Here is a 21,194-nt window from a genome sequence, read left to right as displayed (position 1 = left end):
TCCAGCCCTAATATTATGATCCATTATTGATTGCCCGGGTTACTCTTTCCTAATTTATACTAATAAAATAATAATAATAATAATAACTGATCATATATTTTTTAAAATATATTATTAGTGAGTGTTTGGTTGTAATAATAATAAATAAAATAATAATATGCAACGAAAATGTTCTTGAGGAATCACAAAATAAACCGTGACAACTTTCCACTTCAACCCAACGCGTTCCGGCTCAGTGGAGGATGACTCGGCCCGGCCCGGTTCCGAGCCCATCGTATTCCCATCCCCTGCCTTGAGGAAAAAGAAACGAAGACCCAGAAAAGAAAAATAGCTTCAGAGCCCCCTCGCATTGCATCATCATCAACGACAAGAAGAAGCACATCAAGATGGCTCTGCGCCGCGACTGGGTGTACGAGAACAACGGAGGGTGCGCACCATCTCCCTGTCTCTGCCCTCCTTTCAAATTCTTGATATGTGCGTTTTCATCCTCTCGTTCTCTTTGCTGCAGGACGTGCGTTGCGATCGCGGGAACGGACTACTGCGTGATCGCCGCCGACACGAGGCTTTCCGTCGGCTACAGTATCTACACCCGCGATTACTCCAAGATCTGCAAACTGTACGGTCGAATCCCTTGTGCTGCGTTAGTTTGCTGGGTTTTCCAGCCTGGGTTTTCGGTTCATGCTGACAAGCTATTTGATGTTTTGTCTGTTCGGTTGTTGTGCAGAGCGGACAAGTGCGTGATGGCATCTTCGGGCTTCCAGGGTGATCTAAAGGCTCTGCAGAAGAACTTGGCGGCGAGGCACCTGGTAAGCGATGAAACAGTGATGTTTTTATTACTTTAAGTTGCTTTTGATCGTTAGATCATGTGGATCTTAGGTCTAATTTGCATTCTTATTTCGTTTTGGTGCCCATGGTTGTTGATATGGAAACCTCGCTTAACAAATGACTTGTTTGAAGTCAATTACCTCACTCATAAAAGCGATTGCCACTCTTTAACAAGTCCATTGATTCAAAATGCTTCAAAAGCTTTAGATCGGAACTAAATTTCATAAGATGAAAAGCTACAATTAAAAACTACATAACCCCCTAAAACAGCCAATTAAGATCTATCAAGTAAGTGGTAGATGATCAGCTTTGACCGCACTAGGAACCTCTGATCTGAAAAGAAGGTTAGTTGTACATTACTTTTATAGGGCCTCAAAAAAACGAAAAGTAAATACTCAGTAGATACAAATGGTGGCACTGCCTATATTACAGAAAAAAGTAAGAAATTTATATTTTTGAGAAGGGAAAAATAGAAAAGAGACAGAAGTTAGTCAGATGGGGTTACAAGATGGTTTCTCATAATACACAAAAAATCGTTTTAGTGCTTTCTTTTACTGGTGATGCATAATTTGCATATTATACTATCCCAATTACCTTCTCTTTATATTAATATATCTGGTTAGGTTTCCCATCAACGCTTATTTAAAACCTGCATAGTCCTGCTAGGACTGTTTTCTTAATTACTTTTTCTCATATACTTTCCATGAACAATTTTTTTGATGTAGATTTTGGACAACAGTTCTCCGATGATGCATCACAATAAGTTTTACAGTCCAAATACTACATTTTCACCTTTGGATACTTATAAATGTCATGATGATAGAACCCCAGAGGAATTCTATGTAGATTGATCTTTGAGGGAGATCACTCCTTGGAACGCTATAGGGGTTCCACCCTCGTAGAAGTCGGCCAAATGGCTATAATTGTAGATAGATCTTATTTTCAAAGAGATGGAAGCTACATGCTTATATAGGGCTCCAAACCCTAGCCCTAGTGGCTGCTTCCTAAGTGAGTTACCCTTTTTGCCGTCAACCCTAACCAACCAGCCCAGTAAAAGGGGGCGGCAGTTAGGAAGCCCAAAGACCCAAATATAAACCCTAGCCACTCTTCTTTATAGGATAGAGGTGGCTAGGTGGGGTTTATTACAATCTCATAGGGTTTTATTAGATGCTTCTTGGTTGAGTATGACCCAACCCTGCTAGGGTCCTATCAAGCTCGCCCTCTCCAAATCAGCCTTGTCCTCAAGGCTGAGGTTCCATGAACTCAGGGAACCGGGTCTTCAACTCCACATGTGATTCCTATGTGGCGTCTTCAAGTGGTAAATTATTCTAATGCACTAGTACTTCAATAGAGGGACGTCGGTGATGCATCACAATTCTACGGTCGAGGATGACTTGTGGTTGGGCTTGAATATCTCCATCATCAGTGGTGTTAGGCAGTTGGATCTGGGGTGACTCGTGTTCCCCCAACTTGGGCTTTAAGCATGACACGTGGAAGACAGTGTGAATTTTGGCATCCTCAAACAATTTAAGTCTGTACGCCACAACTCCAATACGCTCTATGATCTGATAGGGCCCATAAAAACGTGGGGATAATTTCATGGAGGCTCGTGTGTTGATGGATAGTTGCTTGTATAGTTGTAGGCGAAGATAAACCCAATCTCCTACTGAAAATTCTCTTTCGCTTCGTCGTGTGTCAGCTTGTTGCTTCATTCTAGCTTGAGCGGTAAAGAGATTATCTTTTAGCGGTTGTAGGAGTTTGTCCCTGTCAATCAATTCTTGGTTGACCTGATCTACCTTGGCCGAGCCAATTATATACTTTGGAATCATAGGGGTCGGCCAACCATACAATGCTTCATAAAAGGCACGTTTTGTAGATGAATGATATGTAGTATTATACCACCATTCAGCCCAGGGAAGCCATTTCGCCACTCCTTTGGCCGGTCACTAGCGAAACACCGAAGGTACGTCTCTAAACACCTGTTTACCACCTCGGTTTGGCCGTCAGTTTGTGGATGATATGTTGTGCTCATCTTGAGTTTGGTGCCCTGTAACTGAAATAATTCGGTCCAAAATTTACTGGTGAGGATCCTGTCACGATCACTTACAATGGACCTTGGCATCCCATGCAATTTAACAATATTTTCTATGAAAATCTAGGCAATGCTAGCAGCAGTGTAGGGATTTTGCACAGCACAAAAATGAGCATATTTCATAAGTTAATCAACTACTACGAGAATTATGCTTTTACCTTTAGAAGGTGGCAACCCTTTGATAAAGTCCATAGAGATGTCAGTCCACACCGAGTCCGGTATGGGTAGTGGTTGTAGCTTCCCTGGACTTGCCACTGTTTCACCCTTGTGCTGTTGACATATACCACATTGTGCCACATATTCAGAAATATTTTTTTCATCCCTCTCCAATAAAAAATTTGCTTCACACTTTTGTAGGTTCTTAAGAATCTGGAGTGCCCTACTGAAGGTGTGGAGTGCATTTCATGCAGGATGATTTTGATGCAAGGGGAGTCGGGTATAAGCACAATACGACCTTTATAGCGTAGATCCCTCGAATCCTAAGTGTAGTGGGCTATTGCACTTGGATCCTCCTCCAATTTTTTTTTTATTGCTAATTTCTTGATCCTTCTTCCATTCTTCCCTAATGTCCTCGAGGAAGCCCGTGGTAAGAAGGGAGATGGCTGAAATTTTAGCTTGCTCAGGTAGCCGTGAGAGTGCATCTGCAACAATGTTTTCTTTTCCCTTTTTGTAAATAATTTCATAATCAAATGCTAGAAGTTTGGTTGCCCATTTTTGCTGCTTAGGGGATGATATCTTCTGCTCCAAAAAGTACTTGAGGCTTCTATGGTCGGTTTTAATTTGAAATCACCGACCGATCAGGTAGGGTCTTCACCTCGTTACTGCATGCACAATGGCGAGCATCTCCTTATCATATATTGACATGTTTTGATGGGAGGGGGACAATGCCTTGCTGGTGTATGCGAGTGGTCAACCATCTTGCATGAGAACGACTCCAATTCCGACTCCAGATGCGTTGGCCTCAATGATGAAGGGTCGGCTGAAATCTGGTAGCGTTAGCACCGGCGTCGTCGTCATGGGTGCCTTAAGTTTGTCGAAGGCAACAGAGGCTTTGTTCGACCATTGGAAGACATTTTTTTTCAGGAGAGAAGTGAGGGGTGCACTGATCTTCCCATAGTCCTTGACAAATTTTCGGTAGTAGCCCGTTAGTCCAAGGAACCCGCGTAGTAATTTCACGTTTGTAGGTTTCGACCAGCCTTGCATTGCTTCAATTTTTGTTGGGTCTACCGTCACTCCTGATATTATGTGCCCAAGGTACTCTACTTTTTGCTGGAGAAAGCTGCACTTTGGTTGCTTAACAAAAAGTGTATTCTCCCGAAGAATCGTCAAAACAACCCGTAAATGCTGAAAGTGAGTCTCAAGAGATGGGCTGTAAATGAGAATATCATTGAAAAATATCAGCACAAATTTATAAAGAAAGCTCCGAAAAATATCGTTCATAAGACTTTGGCAGGTTAAAGGAACATTAGTGAATCCAAAAGGCATTACTAAGAATTCATAATGGTCGTCATATATGCGGAATGCAGTTTTTGGAATATCGTCTTCACATACCCGAATTTGGTGGTAACCGGATCGGAGGTCCAACTTCATGAAGACTCGAGCTCATTTTAACTCATCAAGAAGTTCATCCACCACTGGTATTAGGTACTTGTCCTTTATGGTGATGTCATTTAAAGCTCAGTAGTCGATGCATATCCGTCAAGTTCCGTCTTTCTTGCGTACAAGTAGCATCGATGAGGAATAGGGGCTGTAACTTGGCTAAATCACCCCTGTTTCAAGCGTCTCCTTTACAATTTTTCAATTTCATCCTTCTGGAGGTGAGGATAACGGTACAGCCGAGTGTTCGCTGGTGGTTTGCCCGGAAGGATTGGAATCAGATGGTCATGTTGCCAAGTAAGAGGAAGACCGCGCGACTCAGCAAAAATGTCGATAAATTCAGCAAGCAATTGGACGAGATTTTGATCTTCAATTTATATTTTCTTCCCCTTTGGTTGCTATTGGAGATGCATCAAAAAGCCACCATTTACCTTGTGTAAAACTTTCCCCAATCGTTGGGTCAAAACAGTGGTTACGTTGCTTCCGCGCTTCCCACGTAGGATGATCTGTTTGCCTTTGCAGTAGAATTTCATAATTAATTTGGAAAAGTTCCAAGAGACATCACCCAACGTAGTCAGCCATTCTATGCCAAGCACGGCCTCATAGTCATCAATTGGTAGGAGGAAGAAGTCGGTGATAATTTCTTGGTCTTGCAATAATAGTTTCACTTGCGGGCATCTTTGGTCACATTTTAAGATTCTGCCGTCGACGACCTTTACATCAAACTTGCTGCAACCTTCGATATGGAGCGCCATCCGAGCAACAACCTTACTGTTTAGGAAGTTATTAGTGCTGCCCGTGTCGATGAGAACAATGATTGGTTGTTGTTTGAGAAGGCCTCCAACTTTCATCGTTTGCGGGTTTGAGTAGTCGGCTAGCGCGTGTACTATAAAGTCGGTCGGTTGTGGCTTTTCTTCCGCATCTTCTTCTTCATGTTCAAGGCTCTCTTCTAGATGTTCAATGACCTCTTCTATTGGTTCAATCACAAGTCTTCCTTTTTTACAGCGATGCTCACGACTCCTTGGCTCGTCGCAATGCCAACATAACCCCTTTGCAGATCGCTCCCGAAGCTCTTCTCTTGTCAACCTCTTTGGTGCAAGGGCTCGGTTAACAGTGGGGGGGCTGAGGGCTTCAGTATTGCTAGTCGGGGAGTGACCCTAGTCCTCCGGGCTTCATGATTCAATCGCTCCTCTTGAAGTCGTACGAAAGAGATGGTTGCCAAAAGCGTGTACGGTTGACGCGCTTTAACTTCTCCTCGGATCTCTGGCTTCAAGCCCTCAATGAAGGTCCCCAATAGCTGTTTTTCAGACCAATCACGAGTTTGATTAGATAACCTTTCAAACCTGGTTTGGTACTCCTGAATGGTAAAGGTTTGTCGGATCTTTGCTAGTTGTCCGTCAATGTTCTCGTAATCAGTTGGTCCGAAGCGGATCAGCAGTCCTTCTTTGAATTGTCGCCATGAGAGGACTCCATGAGTGTGTTCGAACCAGTCAAACCAATGTATGTCATCCCCTTCAAGATGTATAGCTGTAATTTCCACCATAGATGCGTCCGCGGTTTTGTGGTACCAAAAATATCGCTCCGCGCGCGAGATCCAACCAATCAGGTCTCCTTCTTCCCATCTAGGGAAGTCCACCCTCATGCGTGGATAGTGGGGATCGATCATAGAGCCTCCCCTCTCTTGGAAGTCATCTCTTCAGGCTTGGTGTGATTGGTCAGAGCTCTCCTCTTGATGTGATTTCTTCGGGCTTGGTGATCGGCCCAAACTAAGTTCGATAAAGAGAGTTCGAATCTTATCCTCCATTCGCGTCTCGAAGGCTTCGAATTTTCCATTGATTGCCTCCTCAGATGCCATAGTATATGCCTCCAAATCTGTAATATTAAGATCTCTCTTTTGTTGTCGGGTTAAAGGCATGTATCGGTTGAGAGAAGTGGTGGTCGAAAGGTTTGGTGGATTGGTGGATGTAGGCTGTGGTTTTAGGCTTGTTTTTCGGCTGTTTTGGGTGCAGTTTGAGGGTGTGGTTTGGTGGAGTTTTAGGGTTGTGATGGTAGTGGATGAAGGTTAGGAAAAAAGTTTTAGATCTGTAGTAGATGACAGCAAAGGTTTGATAGAAATCAGTGAAAGTTGCTGCAGATAGGTGTTGTCTTGTATGAGCAGAATTGTCGTCAAAGAAACATCGGTTTCTCGACGAAATTTCTAGCAAAAACCAAGAGATTTGAGGAGGGAATTTGATAACAAAATGTTAGTTTAGATAACAACAATGATAACAAATTTAATCAAGAAAATTTCGGCAGTACAACAGCAAGGAGATTGGTGCAAGTTGTGATAGCAGAATTCTCGTCGAAAAATTCCAGCGGTTTGCAACGAAAATTTGCAACAACACAAGAACGTTTTTAGAGATGAATTCCTCAATAGATCAATCTTAGATTGAAGCCAAGATGATCTATGAAGCGTATAAGAAATTTCGTTCAAGAAGGAAAGCAAATAGATCGGTTAAAAGCAACAATATGCGGCTGAAATTTTCTGCAGCAATCTTTCGTTCGCAAAGATGATAAATTTTGCGACGAAAGGAATTCGCAGCATGGGATAGATAAGAAGACTTCTTCTTGGTATTTTGAATGAAAAATTATAGCAGCAAAAGGTATTACTGATAGGAGAATACCATATCTCTGATGCAATTGGAGGTGACGACAGTAAATTGATTTGATCTACGACAGAAGATGACGGTAGAGATGGCGACGTCAAGAGCAATTGTGGGAATTGCTTGGCTAGTGGTGGGCGATAGGGATGGCAGCAAAAGCAGCAAGATCGCTGCTTTGATACCAGATGATAGAACCCCAGAGGAATTCTATGTAGATTGTGTTGAATCTTATATTTTGATGATGAAACTACTTGATATATGTTTATGATTTAATCTGCGTTTTGAGTGACGCAGGATGCTTTGATCAGGATGAGACAATTAGAGCAGGAAAATCATGTTGTGCCGGAGAAACATGTCAGAAGATTGGACGTCGGGCCGGTGGATCGGTCGACGTATCGACAGAAGGCTTCGGGCCGTGGACTCGGGCATCGGGCCAAGAAGAGCGGGTATTGTGCCAAGGATATCGGAGTTGCGGAGTCAACTGGCCGATTGGGCAATAGGCTGCAGGAAAGGACGATGCGCCGAAAAATCTGACGAAGCGTCGAGGGACCAATGACATGTCGGACAACTTGGTTAATTGCTTAGGATTAATTGTCTCGATCGAAGTTTTGTTTTAATTGTGCAGGATTATCTACGATGAAAGTTAGACAAGCAGCAGGAGTTGCGCCGGAGTCAAGTTCATGATCACGTTGGGAGTTCGAGAGTTCGACGGAAGTTCGGACGGTCGTCGGAGGTTCTGCGAGAACAGATCCGAGAAGTCCAGAAGCTTGCCAAGCGAAGCTCGTCGGAACTCGCCAAGTGGATCATCGCAAAGTCCAGGAGTTTGCCGGAAGTCCGCAGGAGCATCACCGAGGGTTCATCGGATGATCGACGGAAGTTCGCCGGAAACTCGTCGGAAGAAGCGATTGACGCACCGAAGCAAAGCTGCAGAAATTGTCTTAGATCTAATCGTAGTTAGCACATTGATTAAGTTGGAAAATGGGAGGTGATCCCATTAGCTTAATCTTGGGGCAATTGGGCCCCTGAAAGACTGAAATTGGGCCGAATGGAGCTAACCATTCGGACCCTGATTGCACCAGGAGGTGCAATCGCCTAGGCCAGGAGGTGGCACCGCCTGGGCTAAGCCTCCCAGCGAGACTGGGCGGTGCAACCTCCCCAGCCAGGAGGTGGCACCGCCTGAGCTTAGTCTTCGAGCAAGACTGGGCGGTGCAACCTCCCTGACAGAGAGGTGGCACCGCCTGAGCTCGGTCTTCGAGCTCTGGCAGAGAGGTGCAACCGCCTCAGTCAAGAGGTGGCACCACCTGGGCTCAGTCTTCGAGCTCTGCCAGGCGGTGCAACCTCTCCAGTCAGGAGGTGCAACCGCCTGATCCCGGAATTCCGGGATTTGATCGTTTTGAGCTCCAAATTTGAATTGGGTTGGGGCCTATAAATACCCCACCCATTCAGCACTGAGATAGCAAGAACTTACCCGAAATCTTGATCTTTTCAGTGGTTCTTAGAGCTCAAAACTGCTAGTTTTCCTCCTCCTTCTGTTCTTCAAGTTTGAGTTGTGAAGAGAGGAGAGAAAACATCTGTAAGGGTTGTCTCCTAAGCCCGTCAAAAGGAGTGAATCTATAAGAGGGTAGTTGGCCTTCGCCTATTGAAGGAAGGCCTCTAGTTGACGTCGGTAACCTCATCGGTGGAGGAAGCCAAAAGTGGAGTAGGTCAAGACTGACCGAACCACTCTAAATCTCTGGTTTGCGTTTATTTTGAGCACTTTTTCATTACTGCAAACCTCCTACATAGCTACTGCTCTCTGCGCTTTTACGAACGAGTTCTGTGCAGTTTACGTTCACGTCTTAATTCCATTTACAAACTGCAAACTGCTCTCTGCGCTTTTACGAACGAATTCTGTGCAGTTTACGTTTACGTCTTGATTCCATCTACAAACTGCAAACTGTCTCTCTGCGCTTTTACGAATGAGTTCTGTGCAGTTTACGTTTACGTCTTGATTTCACTTACAACTACAAACTGTCTTCTGCGCTTTTTTTTACGAACAAGGTTCTGTGCAGTTTACGTTTACGTCTTTTGATTTCATTTACAACTGCAAACTGTCTTCTGCGCTTTTATGAACAAGGTTCTGTGCAGTTTACGTTTACATCTTGATTTCATTTAGAACTGCAAACTGTCATCTGCGTTTAGACGCAAACTGCGTTTAGACGCAAACTGCGCTTAGACGCAAACTGCGTTTAGACGTAAACTGCGCTTAGACGCAAACTGTGTTTAGACGCAAACTGCGCTTAGACGCAAACTGTGTTTAGACGCAAACTGTGTTTAGACGCAAACTGCGCTTAGACGCAAACTGCACTTAGATACAAACTGTGAATCAGCTTTTGCATCATAATAGTTTCTATCGAACGAACGCAGCTTTCGGTTTTAATCGCTGTAAAATTTCCGCTGCACTTAGGATCGAGAGCACTAATTCACCCCCCCCCTCTTAGTGCTCTCGATCCTAACAGATTGATCTTTGAGGGAGATCACTCCTTGGAACGCTATAGGGGTTCCACCCTCCTGAAAGTCGATCAAATAGCTGCAATTGTAGATAGATCTTATTTCCAAAGAGATGGAAGCTACATGCTTATATAGGGCTCCAAACCCTAGCCCTAGGGGCTGCTTCCTAAGTGAGTTACCCTTTTTGCCCTCAACCCTAACCAACCAGCCCAGTAAAAGGGGGCGGCAGCTAGGAAGCCCAAAGACCCAAATATAAACCCTAGCCACTCTTCTTTATGGATAGAGGCGGCTAGATGGGGTTTATTACAATCTCATAGGGTTTTATTAGCTGCTTCTTGGTTGAGTAGGACCCAACCCTGCTAGAGTCCTATCACATAAGTGGTAAATGTCATAGAGCCAATTGAAAAAAAAGAAAAATTAAAAATTAGTCCTTCTGTTATTTAACAAACTCATCTCAACTTAGATTGACCAATGTTTTAGTCATTCTTGGAAATCTAGATTTGAACGTATCATAATGAGAAATATATCTTACTGTGTGTTGTATATAAACATAACTTCTAGACAAAAGTCTACCACTCATCTCACAATTTAACCAGCCATGAGAGCATGATTAATTTAAATTCTCACATTTGACCAACTATTGATCTTCAATATTTTGAAGGGGATAATGAACATTTTCAGAGCAAAAATAAGTATGCCCATAGACCTTAAACTCTCTCTCTCTCTTTCTCTCTCTCACACACACACATACATTGTATCCCAGATATGCAGTGATGAGGTGCAGTTTAGGCTGGAAGCATATGACACACACTTAGACCTCAGTGAATGTCATGCCACACTGCCATTGAAAAACTATAATTTTTTAATGGTGATTTATGTCTTGTGCGTCTAATCTTATGTCCATTAGATCTGCAAGACACATCTTTCCTATTCAATTGGCTGAGGGTATGATGGCAGTGGTCATTCACATTTGAAACTCACTGCCTTCACTTTCTTGATTATGCTATCCAAAGTCTTTCCATGCAGGGTGTACTTTTAACAAATTAAGTTGAGCTAATTTGGTTCTGTTAGAAACATGCTGACTCAGGTAGAAGAACTTTAGGTTCTTTTTATTATTATTTTTATTAAATAGTGGTGGCAAAAAGTTGTTTAATTCTCTTGCTTTTGAGAGGGCATCCCTTGGAGTAGGCCAATTGCCCTACATCTCATGCCTTGTGGCTAAACAATTTGCATGCGGTGTTGTACAGTTCCAACTCCTTTTCCAGACATCTGAATACCTCTGTTTCCAGGTAATCATGATCCATATAGCCTTCAAGGTGACGATGGAATTGTACTGTGATAAAATGCTAGAAATCTTGGTATAGAAACAGAGTCACTTTCCCCTTTGTTCTTATTTGTCTTTTATGCTTCATTTAGACATGACCAGAAGCTAATATCTTCATGGTTCCAATTGTTTAAGGGGACATCCAAATCAGAGAAATGCATTTTTTATCATTCATAAAAAATGTCGAAAACAGTTTAGTTGAACTCAAATTTCACTAAATATTTTGTTTTCTCATTGGTCTGCTCCAAGTTTGCTCATCTTAGAAGCTTTAAACAATCTTTTATATGTCATGGTGACATTGACAAACTTAAGGTACATATCATGAGACTTAAATTTAGAATTTTGTTACCAAATATAAGGTATTCTTGGTGTTTTTTCAAAACACTGCAATGGAAATATCAATTTTGTGTCAACAAAAAGATGTGTTGTTGTTTTCAGATATCATGAATGGTCCATGGATCTCATTGATAACTAATCTTTTGTTCCTCTTACTTAATACTGTGAAGGTCCAGGGATTATCTTTGGTTGCTTTTGTAAATGATACAACAAAGATGTTTTGGTAGTCATATTTTGATATGAATGGTTACATCATTACTTCAAATCTTGGGAGCCCATAGAGCGTGCACAAATTTTTTAGTGAGAAGTATAAGAAATAACATGCTCTAAGAAAGCTATAGTAACTGAATGTTATTAGGAGAACTCTATGAGATTGGGCAGTAAAGGCCTTCTATTTGCCAGTGCGTTCTTTTTGTTGTCTAAGAACTCTAAAACCAATGTTTAAAAATTCAGATATTCACAGGTAGGTAATCTAGAGTTCTAAAGCAAAGTAGGATTTAGGATTATATTTGATGGAAAAAAAGATGAAAATAGCCAAGAAAATAAAAAATTCTGTTATATCAACATAATGACAAGTGATACATACACGGAAACTAGGAAGAAGAAACCTGCTGGTTGATTGTGTTGGCCTATCTTTAGTAGTATTTTAGTGCCAACGACTGTCAGTCAACTTGTTCAGTGGTCTCTAACTTCTCTTATTTTAGCTTTTTAAGAATTTCTCTCTCATGAATATAGCATAGAGAAATGAGGACAAGAGTTGCAATGAGAATTTAGCATATTGCAGTTTAAACTATACACGAGCAGTTATATTGTTAGCTACTAATGGACTCTAATTACTGTGATGTATCATACTGGTACTCCCATTCTTATATGTTCATCACTACCTATTTTACTTGGTTGGCTGCATGGATCTTTTCCTACCATTGAATTTTATCTATTAAAGGCAATATCACTACTTTAACTAAGAGCTATCAAATTTATTCTTGTATTCTTATGTCTTTCTATACTGCTTCCCATGCTAATAATTTTAACTGACTCATCTTATCTAGTCAGTGCATTTTGTACATCTCCCTTGGACATGTTCAAACCATGTGAAAGGGCCTTCCTTCTTTTGTTAATTTAAGACTTTATTCATAATATATTGTGCCCATTTGTAGGTCCATTGAATATTTTCTGTCTTAAGTAACAAAATTCAGCTGGAGGATTGTTAAGCAAAGTGGCAATGCATATTTCACCTGTACGGAAACCATGCTTTACATGTGCTACAACTACTTTCTCTAATTTAGACTTAGGATCCATGTCAGCGTTATATGCTCTTCATTCTTTTCTCCTACAAAATGAGTATGCTCCACTGTATCCTTATGCCTTGGAAAAAGTACATAAAAGACTGCCCTAGAGGAGGTATGCTAGTCTGAACAAAGTACCCTCTTAACATATGAGCTCTTTTGATCAAGGTTTCAAGATCAGTACAGGTTTGATAGTACCAACATCAATGCATGGTATGCTGGTGTACAGATCTATCATGGGCAACTTGTAGGGAAGGTGTTTGGTGTAATTTTTTTGTACCAACATCAATTCATGTCTTAGACAGCATGTAAAGGGTTTACAATAGGCTTGATAGCAGTGATTTAAAAAGCGTTAGACACCAAAAGGCGTTAAGGTCCAAAAACACTCGAGGCGTTAGGCGCTCGTCCGAACGAAGCGAGGCGCTAAAATATAAAAATATATAATATACTTAATAAATATAATTATTTAAAATTTTAAATAAAAATATGTTATTAAATTAAGAAAATCTATGATACAAAATCATAAATGAAAATTGGAGACTCTATTGAGTTGCCTTGTTCACTTGCCATTTATCTTGAAACCTAACAATAATTTTAAATAAATAAAAATTAATAGTATTAAAATCAAAATAATATATTATTGATCTATTAACAGTATTAAAAATTAATAATTTTAAATAAACTTAAAAATATTAATAGTATACAGTATACTGTTAATAGTATACAGCAAGGTTCGCAATAACGTACCGTACCGGAGTTTCGACCTGGGCTCGGTACCGGTACGGTACGGTATACTGCTCGGTACACCCAGGTGCTACACTGTTACAGTACTGCTACAGTATCGGAACGGTAACATATGGTCCGCGTACCGGAAGTCTGACGGACCGGTACTGCAAACCATGGTATACAGTATCCTGTTAACAGTATACAGAAGGAGAAGGAAGAGTGTAAGGGGGTGCTGACTAAGAAAAGAGGAAGCGGCAGCGGTAGCGGGAGTCGGAACGGGAGTGTAAGGAGGCAGCGGCAGCGGGAGTGTAAGGAGGCAGCGACAACGGGAGTGTAAGGAGGCAGCGGGAGCGGGAGCGACGACAGCGGCAGCAGCGAGTAGCGGCAACGGCAGCGGGAGCAAGTGCGGGAGCGGCGACAGCGGCAGCGGTTGCGAGCGGCGACAGCGGCAGCGGTTGCAAGCGGCGACAGCGGCAGCGGTTGCGAGCAGCGACAACGGCGAGAAGTGGGCGCGGGAGCGATAGTGGCAACGAGCAGTGTTAACCGATTAGGGTTGGGCAGCGACAGCTGATATCGATTTTAGTTGGTTCGATTGAACCAACTAACCACCGGAGACCGAACCAGACCTAAAATCCTGGTTCGGTCGCCTAGTTTAACACAGGCGCTCGCCCGAAGCGCCCAACGCCTGGGCTCGAGCGAGCGCCTAGGCAACGCCTCTTTGAAGCGCGTCGCCTGGAAGTTTAGCGAGGCGCTCGGGCCTCGCCTCGCCTAGGCGAGTGCCCGAGCGCCTTTTTAAATCACTGCTTGATAGTTCCATTTTGGTTGAGTTTTGTGGTCGTTTTAATATTGCAAACGTAGGTTGTGTACGATCATCGTGTAGCCAAATTTGTTCAAAAACAAAGCCTCCAGCCAGCTTTGAATGTTTTTCATGTGCACTAAGCAGCTAAAAAATGTCAACTATCTAACCACCTTGGGGCGAGGCGAGCGCCCGAGCGCCTTTTTAAATCACTGCTTAATAGTCTCATTTTGGTTGAGTTTTGTGGTCGTTTTAGTATTGTAAACGTAGGTTGTGTACGATCATCGTGCAGCCAAATTTGTTCAAAAACAAAGCCTCCAGCCAGCTTTGAATGTTTTTCATGTGCACTAAGTAGCTAAAAAATGTCAACTATCTAACCACCTACATAGGTGGCATATGATTGCATGGACTTTTGGGTATTGTCTTGGGTTAGTTTATCGTTTGGCTTTGCAGCTGTGTTATATGGGGATTTTTGGACGTTGTGGATTGCCTTTGGTCCTTTTGTTGTATGATCGTTCGAAGTTTGCGAAGTCCATTTTTGTATTTTACATTGCGTATCAAGCGTTTATTAAAATGTCTGCTTGTGGGATTTCGAGATTAACACTTTTAACTCTTAACTAGTCTTATTTGTAGGTCCTTAAGGGACCTTGCGAGGTCATGGGGAGACTGACCCTTTATGGACAAACACGTAAGGGTACCATATGACTTAGACAAAACTAGCTAAGTCCATGACATATGGCATTAGAGTGAGATAAGCACACTAGGAAACACTTGGCCAGTAATATGGGGGACCTAGCAAAGTTGCAATGAGGGCAGATAACACAAGTGACCGTTTGAGGGAAACAAATATAGAGACATAAGGAAAGGAGTCGCTTAGAGAAGCAGGCATCTGAGATTGGCATTCAAATAAATGACCAACCCTTTATACGAGAAGCACGATAAGAACAAGCGAGCTAGAAAGACTATGTAGTATACAAAGGTTGGGATGGCTGAGTTTGAGCTACGACTTGATGTTGCCAATCTAGCTTGATGATGCTCGATGCAAGTGGGGGATGCTTAGCAAAAGATGAGACCGTGTGAGGGTTAAGTTACTCCACGATCGAAAGAGTTTATGCAAATTTATAGAGTTAGGGGAATTGTCGACTTAGAATTTGATACTCATGCAATGGCTTATATGCAGACGACGATCTGTCAATGGTCATCCTAAGACGATTGAAATTCAATGCCATGGAGCATAGGAACTTTTTCTTTGGCGTGAGATGGATGCTTTCATAAGATAGAATTATACAATCGGTTCAGCACGTTGCTAGGCCTTGCAGGGTGTAGGAGAGACTTGCATTGGCAAAGAGTCACAATCTGACAAAGTGTATTCATAGTGGCGGAACAACGCATATTTTGTTCAGTAAGGTGGAGTAGTTCACAGAGATGGTCTCTGAAACTTCTAGTAGGAAGCATGCAAAGGGGAAAGTTGCTCTAATAAGATAGCGGACCATACATGTTGAGAAAGATACCTCAAGACGAAAGCTCCATGGAGCTTAAAGGATCGAGCAAGCGACGAGGAGTTGTCGTAAAATCTCATATGAGGTGATGCTTTGTGAGATTGTGGGGGTGCGATTGAAGGCAAATACCAAACGAAGACACATTTATAGTCGATGAGGAGATTAGGCTTAATGGAGGACTAACCCGTGGAATGGTGAACGTGAAGGCAACCATCATCTTAATGCAAACCGCGGAGCGAAGTAATTTGGGTGAGACTTAGTAAAGTACCTAAGTCGCATGAAGGGAGTCGACTTTGAAGATAGAACATGGAGCATAAGCACTAACTTCGTGGAGCTTTATTTGGACAAAGGTTGAGTACATGAACTCTTGTAGAGGTAAAAGCGAGATCATGTCATTCCTTGGGTTCCTCATTTTGATAGAGCTGACTCTTATTGCATGGTGCCAAAGTTAAAGGGAGCTTCGAAACACATACACCTTATCTCGGCGAGGCTATTGACAAAGGGACTAAGGCATGAAGTCAATTCAACGTGCAGTAGTAAAGTTGGAGTTTGAAGGCCTTATATGCGGCAAGAGGTTGCTAAGGCAAGTGCTTATGAAGAATATGTCATAGTGACACCATTCGAGTTGTCCCAAATGGAAGATGTGGGTAGCAGAGATTATGCTGGGAACAAAGGCCTAAGATCCAAACAATAGTATACTGATTTTCAATGAAGTCTGTGGACTTCGAGAGCTGTTGGGCGATGGATTGACCCAATGATATTGTTTATTTGTGAGTGACTCGAGTGCAAGTGGACGAAGGTCAATTGCCAAATGAGTGAACATAGTCGAAAATAGCGGAGGCCCTGTGATGTTTTGGCAGAGACCATATAGGGAGAGATTATAGTTCGATTTCACCACATAACGATCAGAGTGCAATAAAGACGTCACTAGGAGGTGACGCGGTCCTATGAATCGTGGTGGAACAAGTTCGAGGCAATGCAACACACACGTCCCGTGAGGGACTTAATCATATGGAGGGATGATTAGAGCTACTAGAGCTCCGTTTTGGTGAGCAACACGATTGCAAGAAGGGCTATGGATTTAAGAAATGAATGTCATGGTATCGTAAATATGAGATTTTTGAGTGTAAGTACCAGTAAGTCTCATGAGAGAATTAACCATATGGAGGTATGATCTAAGTTGCTGGAGAGTAGCTGTAGAGCTAATGTTCGCTCGAGGGAGCATAACAAGTCACAGGACAAGGCCGAGTGAGTGAGCATTGCTATAAAGGACGCAAAGAGAACAGAACTGATGCAAGTCATACAATACGATAGTAGAGGCCATATATGGGAGTTATAGTTTGTCTTTCCATCATCTAAGGTGAACTACTTAGAGAACATAAAGGTACTGAAGTAGGGGGTCAAAAGGGGCTTAGCTACTCAAAACCAAGCATCGATCAGAATATGGGTGGTCTCAAAGGAGTGTCACAGTGTTTTAGAGGCGAATCTACCGATCACGAGAAGAAAATGGACACAAATGCAAAGCAACGGATAGTAGGGCTATGGACATGGAAGCATTATGGTAACGTAGAGGCAAGACTTCAGTGGAGTCACCAATCTCTTGCTCTCATGGAGGGAGAGGGTGTGGTCGGGAAGGGAGCTGAGGAGGTTGAGAATGCAATGACAAGCTCTAAGCACTAAGACAAAGTAGAAGGGAAGAGGCTAGGGAACTTCATAAGATCGATGTCTATAAGCTTCTCATCAAGATAGTCGAAAATGGGGGACTCTGGGTGTGGGGAGTGCTTGACCAAGGAACAGAGTAGGCAGCACATGGTGTTGTATCCTTTTCTGCTTAAAGGAGTAAGCGGAGGAAATGATGGATAAGATGGTACAATCCTAGAGGGGATGACTAGATCTAATATAGACTAGCTCTAATCAGGGCAAAATTTTGCTCTTTTGAGTAATACTTTTTGCATTCTGGAAGTTCGATAATATTGCGAAGGGGAATCACAAAATAGCTAGGAGTGCAAACACTTTAAGTTCTTCAAAAGTATGAGCAAAGAGTAGACGAAAACTAATAATCGACTTGATACATGAACTACAACCCTCGAGGAGGTGAGCGAAGTTAAATTACCTTACCCTTCTCAACTCTTTATAGAATTGGCAAAACTGAGTACCCTAGTTTCTTAGTTAGCTGGCAAAGGAGTTTTGCACACTTCCCTTCAGAGAGACTTAGTGACAGACAACGATTATCAAACCCTCATCAATAATGATTGGTTCTACTAAAGGTTGCTTGTCCACTTGATTTTCCAACATAGTAACAATTGAAAGTGGAGGTGGTATGAACCTATTTAAAGGCGATGACTAAGCAAAAGAGAAGTCGATAACCAAATTTTGAGAAGGAAAGGTCTTAAAACTTCAAATTATATGAGGCGAAGCTCATTGAAGCTTCGACATGCATCCATCTAGCTCAGTTGACTCAAGACATCCGAGGGACTAGCGCACAAGGCGGAAGGTATTTTTCTTCATCTGAAGGATCCTAAGTACCAATAAAGATTAGCATAACTCCATCGACTCCGCACCAAAGTCGAAGTCATTAACGAGTTGAAGCAATAATGATGGATCAAAGATCAACTACTCAACAGTAGTGACGAAGAGTGACTGGAAGCCAAGTGGTGCATTATAGCTAAAGTAGAGGATTGAAGATACAACAAAGGCGAGGAGATACAGCATCTGCAAAGGCTTCGACGAGGACGTCGAAGGAATAAGTGGGGGAGAACATCTCGTACAGCTTGTAGAGAAAGTGTTTGATGTAATGTTTCTATATGTTTGTGTTTTTTTTTTATTTTGTTTATGCCATAGACATCATGTAAGGGGTTTGCAGTAGGCTTAACAATCTTATTTTGGTTTAATTTTGTGACCTTTTTAGGCTTGTAAACGTAGGTAGTGTGTGGTTGGTGTGTAAAAGCAAAATTGTCAAACGCAAAGCCTTTAGTCAGTCGTTTTGGGGTTTTTTATTTGCACAGAGTGATGGAAATGTCATCTATCTCAACACCTTGAAGTTACCTAGATGACATATGATTTAATGGGCCTTCGGGGTAGTGTCGGGTTGGCCCATCGCTTGGCTTTGCAGTAGTGTCGTATGACATGTGTGTAGGGACTTTTGGGCGAGGCAGACTGCCTTGGACCCTTTGTTGCGTGATCGTTCAAAGCTTGCAAAGTCCATCTTTGTATTTTGTGTTGTCTATTAAGTGTTTACTAAATGTTTGCTTGGGGGATTTCGAGTTTAATGCTTCTACTAAGCCATATGCTCTTTAGCATGTTCTTAGGGGAACCTACGAGGTTATAGAGAGGTTGATCTTTTGCAAGTGGACAAGAGTGTCGCACAACTTAGGCAAAACTTACTAAGTTTGTAACAGGTTGGCATGTACCAAAGGGACAGAGAGAACCAGGAGGAGTTAGAAGAGAGGAAGAGAGCTAACTGGGGAGAAGCAATAAAGGAGGAAGACATTCTTTTTTTGTTGCTAAAACCGGGTGGTAGTTGATGTTACACCTGATTTGATAGAATTATCTTGCGATAACCCTTGTTTGACCAAACCGAATCACTTAGTCCATGTCCTGTATTCTGGTTGGCCTGGAAAATACTGATTTGAAGGATTGATCGTATCAGTTTTTAAATTCTTGCTTCTCATAATCAATATAGGCTAGTTGTAGTAACTAGTGTTGTTCATGCAACATAAAGATTTGCTTCTGTAAAAGGAGTCCCATCCTGAGAAGAGTTGGTCTTAATTTGTCCATTTACGACCTGAATGGAACAAGATATAGACCACATACAAATCTTGAAAGGCACAAGTGCAGAGAATACTCTTTTGGCAATTTTTAATAATAAACTCATTTGTGGCACGAAAAGCATATATTGAACTTACCTTGAAATATCATTGCAGGAAGCACCATAAAACTTTTTAGAAGCTTATGTCTTGGCAACAGTTTTAAGTTTTTTTTTTTTTTTTACATGCTTTCTAGAAGCTTGTGTCTTGGCTTGCAAGGTATCCTTATGTGAGCATGCTTTATGTCTGTGCACACACGCATTCCTCGAAACATGTTTTATCTTTATTTGAAGATATACATGAACAGTGAGCAGTCACCTTCATCGGCATGGATAAATAAATATTTCAGCAAATAAATTCTCAGCATTTGTAGTCACTAGATAATGGTCATGATTGTATCAACATCATCTGCCTAATCAGTTGCAAAATGTTCCCATCTTCTGAAAGGTGAAAGTTGATCACAAGAGAAAAGGTGGTGGAATTCTCTAATGCAAGGAGTTGATTGTGGCCTATATTAGTATGTTTACTGTTTTCTTAATAAATGGGGATCACTTTCCTTACCAGAAATATATCATATTTGTACATAATGGCATCTGTGGCTAGGAATTTTGAAGTAGAAAGATCCCCAAGTTAAATGGTTAATTTGAATCCTTAGTTACTGTTTAGAAAAGAATCTATCAGCATGATTCCTGGAATTACTTGCTGATATTTCTAACACTGCAGATCTATCAGCATCAGCACAACAAACAAATGAGCTGTCCTGCCATGGCTCAGCTTCTGTCAAATACCCTTTACTACAAGCGGTTTTTCCCCTACTATACTTTCAACATCCTAGGTGGACTTGACAGTGATGGTATGAATTCTCACTTGTGCTTATTTCTTAAAACATGTACCTGAATATATTAGAATCTGACCATCATGGTGATGTTTGTTTCAGGAAAGGGCTGTGTCTACACATATGATGCAGTTGGATCTTACGAGAGAGTCGGATACAGTGCCCAAGGCACGGGCGCAGGACTCATCATTCCTGTTCTGGACAACCAGCTTAAGTCTCCAAGTCCTCTACTATTACCTGCCAAGGTATAGAAAATCTTGCTTAAAAATAGAATTGGTTTGGGTTTCACGACAGGGATCGTCTTCGGTAGCATAACAAGCCTCACATGATTGAGCAGGATGCCGTCACACCTTTGTCGGAAACAGAGGCAGTCGATTTGGTGAAAGATGTTTTTGCATCAGCGACTGAGAGAGACATATATACTGTATGCTTATCAAGTTTTTAGAGGATTTCCCTTGCTCTCCTTGAGCAATTACAGGTCCATCATTTTATTTACACCAATTGTATTTTTTTTTTTTTTTTTTTGCAGGGAGATAAAGTGGAAATCATGGTTATAAATGCATCAGGTATCCGGCAGGAGCTAATGGAGCTGAGGAAGGACTGACCATGCTATCAAGGAAAGACCACCACTATTTAGCCATTGCAGCTACTATTTGTTGTGGGATTCATAACAAATCTGACTTTGTTTAGCAGCTTTATTATCCCATTTAGAGACTCAAAATGTGCTGGATTTATTTTCCTTGGATGTCTTCAACAACTCGGGTAGAATATTAGATCTTTAGGCAAATCTCCAGTTTAGGTTGGATTTTGGTAAGATTGTTTGATTATTGCACCCAAGTTTATCCTTGTTTTTAGGGCATAATAACTTGGTAAACCAAGAAACGTGAAAAGAGGTGAAGAGACAATAATAACATAGGGTTTCCTCTTTTTTGGACAGCTAA

At 41.8% G+C, this 21,194-nt stretch overlaps 1 protein-coding gene across 2 annotated transcripts; it reads left to right on the top strand.

The window, feature by feature from the left end:
- Positions 1–268: 268 nt before the first annotated feature.
- LOC135605110 (proteasome subunit beta type-1-like) lies at positions 269–20,992 on the top strand. Of its 2 annotated transcripts, none has more exons than XM_065094816.1 (7): positions 269–427; positions 509–616; positions 725–806; positions 20,142–20,271; positions 20,356–20,498; positions 20,591–20,677; positions 20,783–20,992. In XM_065094816.1, the coding sequence occupies exons 1-7, from the start codon at positions 387–389 to the stop codon at positions 20,855–20,857; spliced, it is 666 nt and encodes a 221-aa protein (XP_064950888.1). In that variant the 5' UTR covers positions 269–386; the 3' UTR covers positions 20,858–20,992. The 2 variants fall into 2 exon arrangements, with proteins under 2 accessions (XP_064950888.1, XP_064950889.1); XM_065094817.1 differs by having other exon boundaries at positions 20,591–20,731; positions 20,820–20,992.
- Positions 20,993–21,194: the final 202 nt, after the last annotated feature.

The sequence above is a fragment of the Musa acuminata genome, chromosome BXJ2-2 (assembly GCF_036884655.1).
Source record: "Musa acuminata AAA Group cultivar baxijiao chromosome BXJ2-2, Cavendish_Baxijiao_AAA, whole genome shotgun sequence".
NCBI classification, from domain to species: Eukaryota; Viridiplantae; Streptophyta; class Magnoliopsida; order Zingiberales; family Musaceae; genus Musa; species Musa acuminata.
The sequence above is the reverse complement of the archived record's forward strand: the minus strand, read 5'-3'. Positions and strand labels throughout refer to the sequence as shown.

Excerpts from the sequence above, each read along its gene's own strand:
- LOC135605110 (XM_065094816.1), top strand. The coding sequence starts at position 387 with ATGGCTCTGCGCCGCGACTGGGTGTACGAGAACAACGGAGG. Across the intron at positions 428-508 it reads GTGTACGAGAACAACGGAGG|GACGTGCGTTGCGATCGCGG; the intron begins GTGCGCACCATC and ends TCTTTGCTGCAG. Across the intron at positions 20,499-20,590 it reads CTCTACTATTACCTGCCAAG|GATGCCGTCACACCTTTGTC; the intron begins GTATAGAAAATC and ends ATGATTGAGCAG.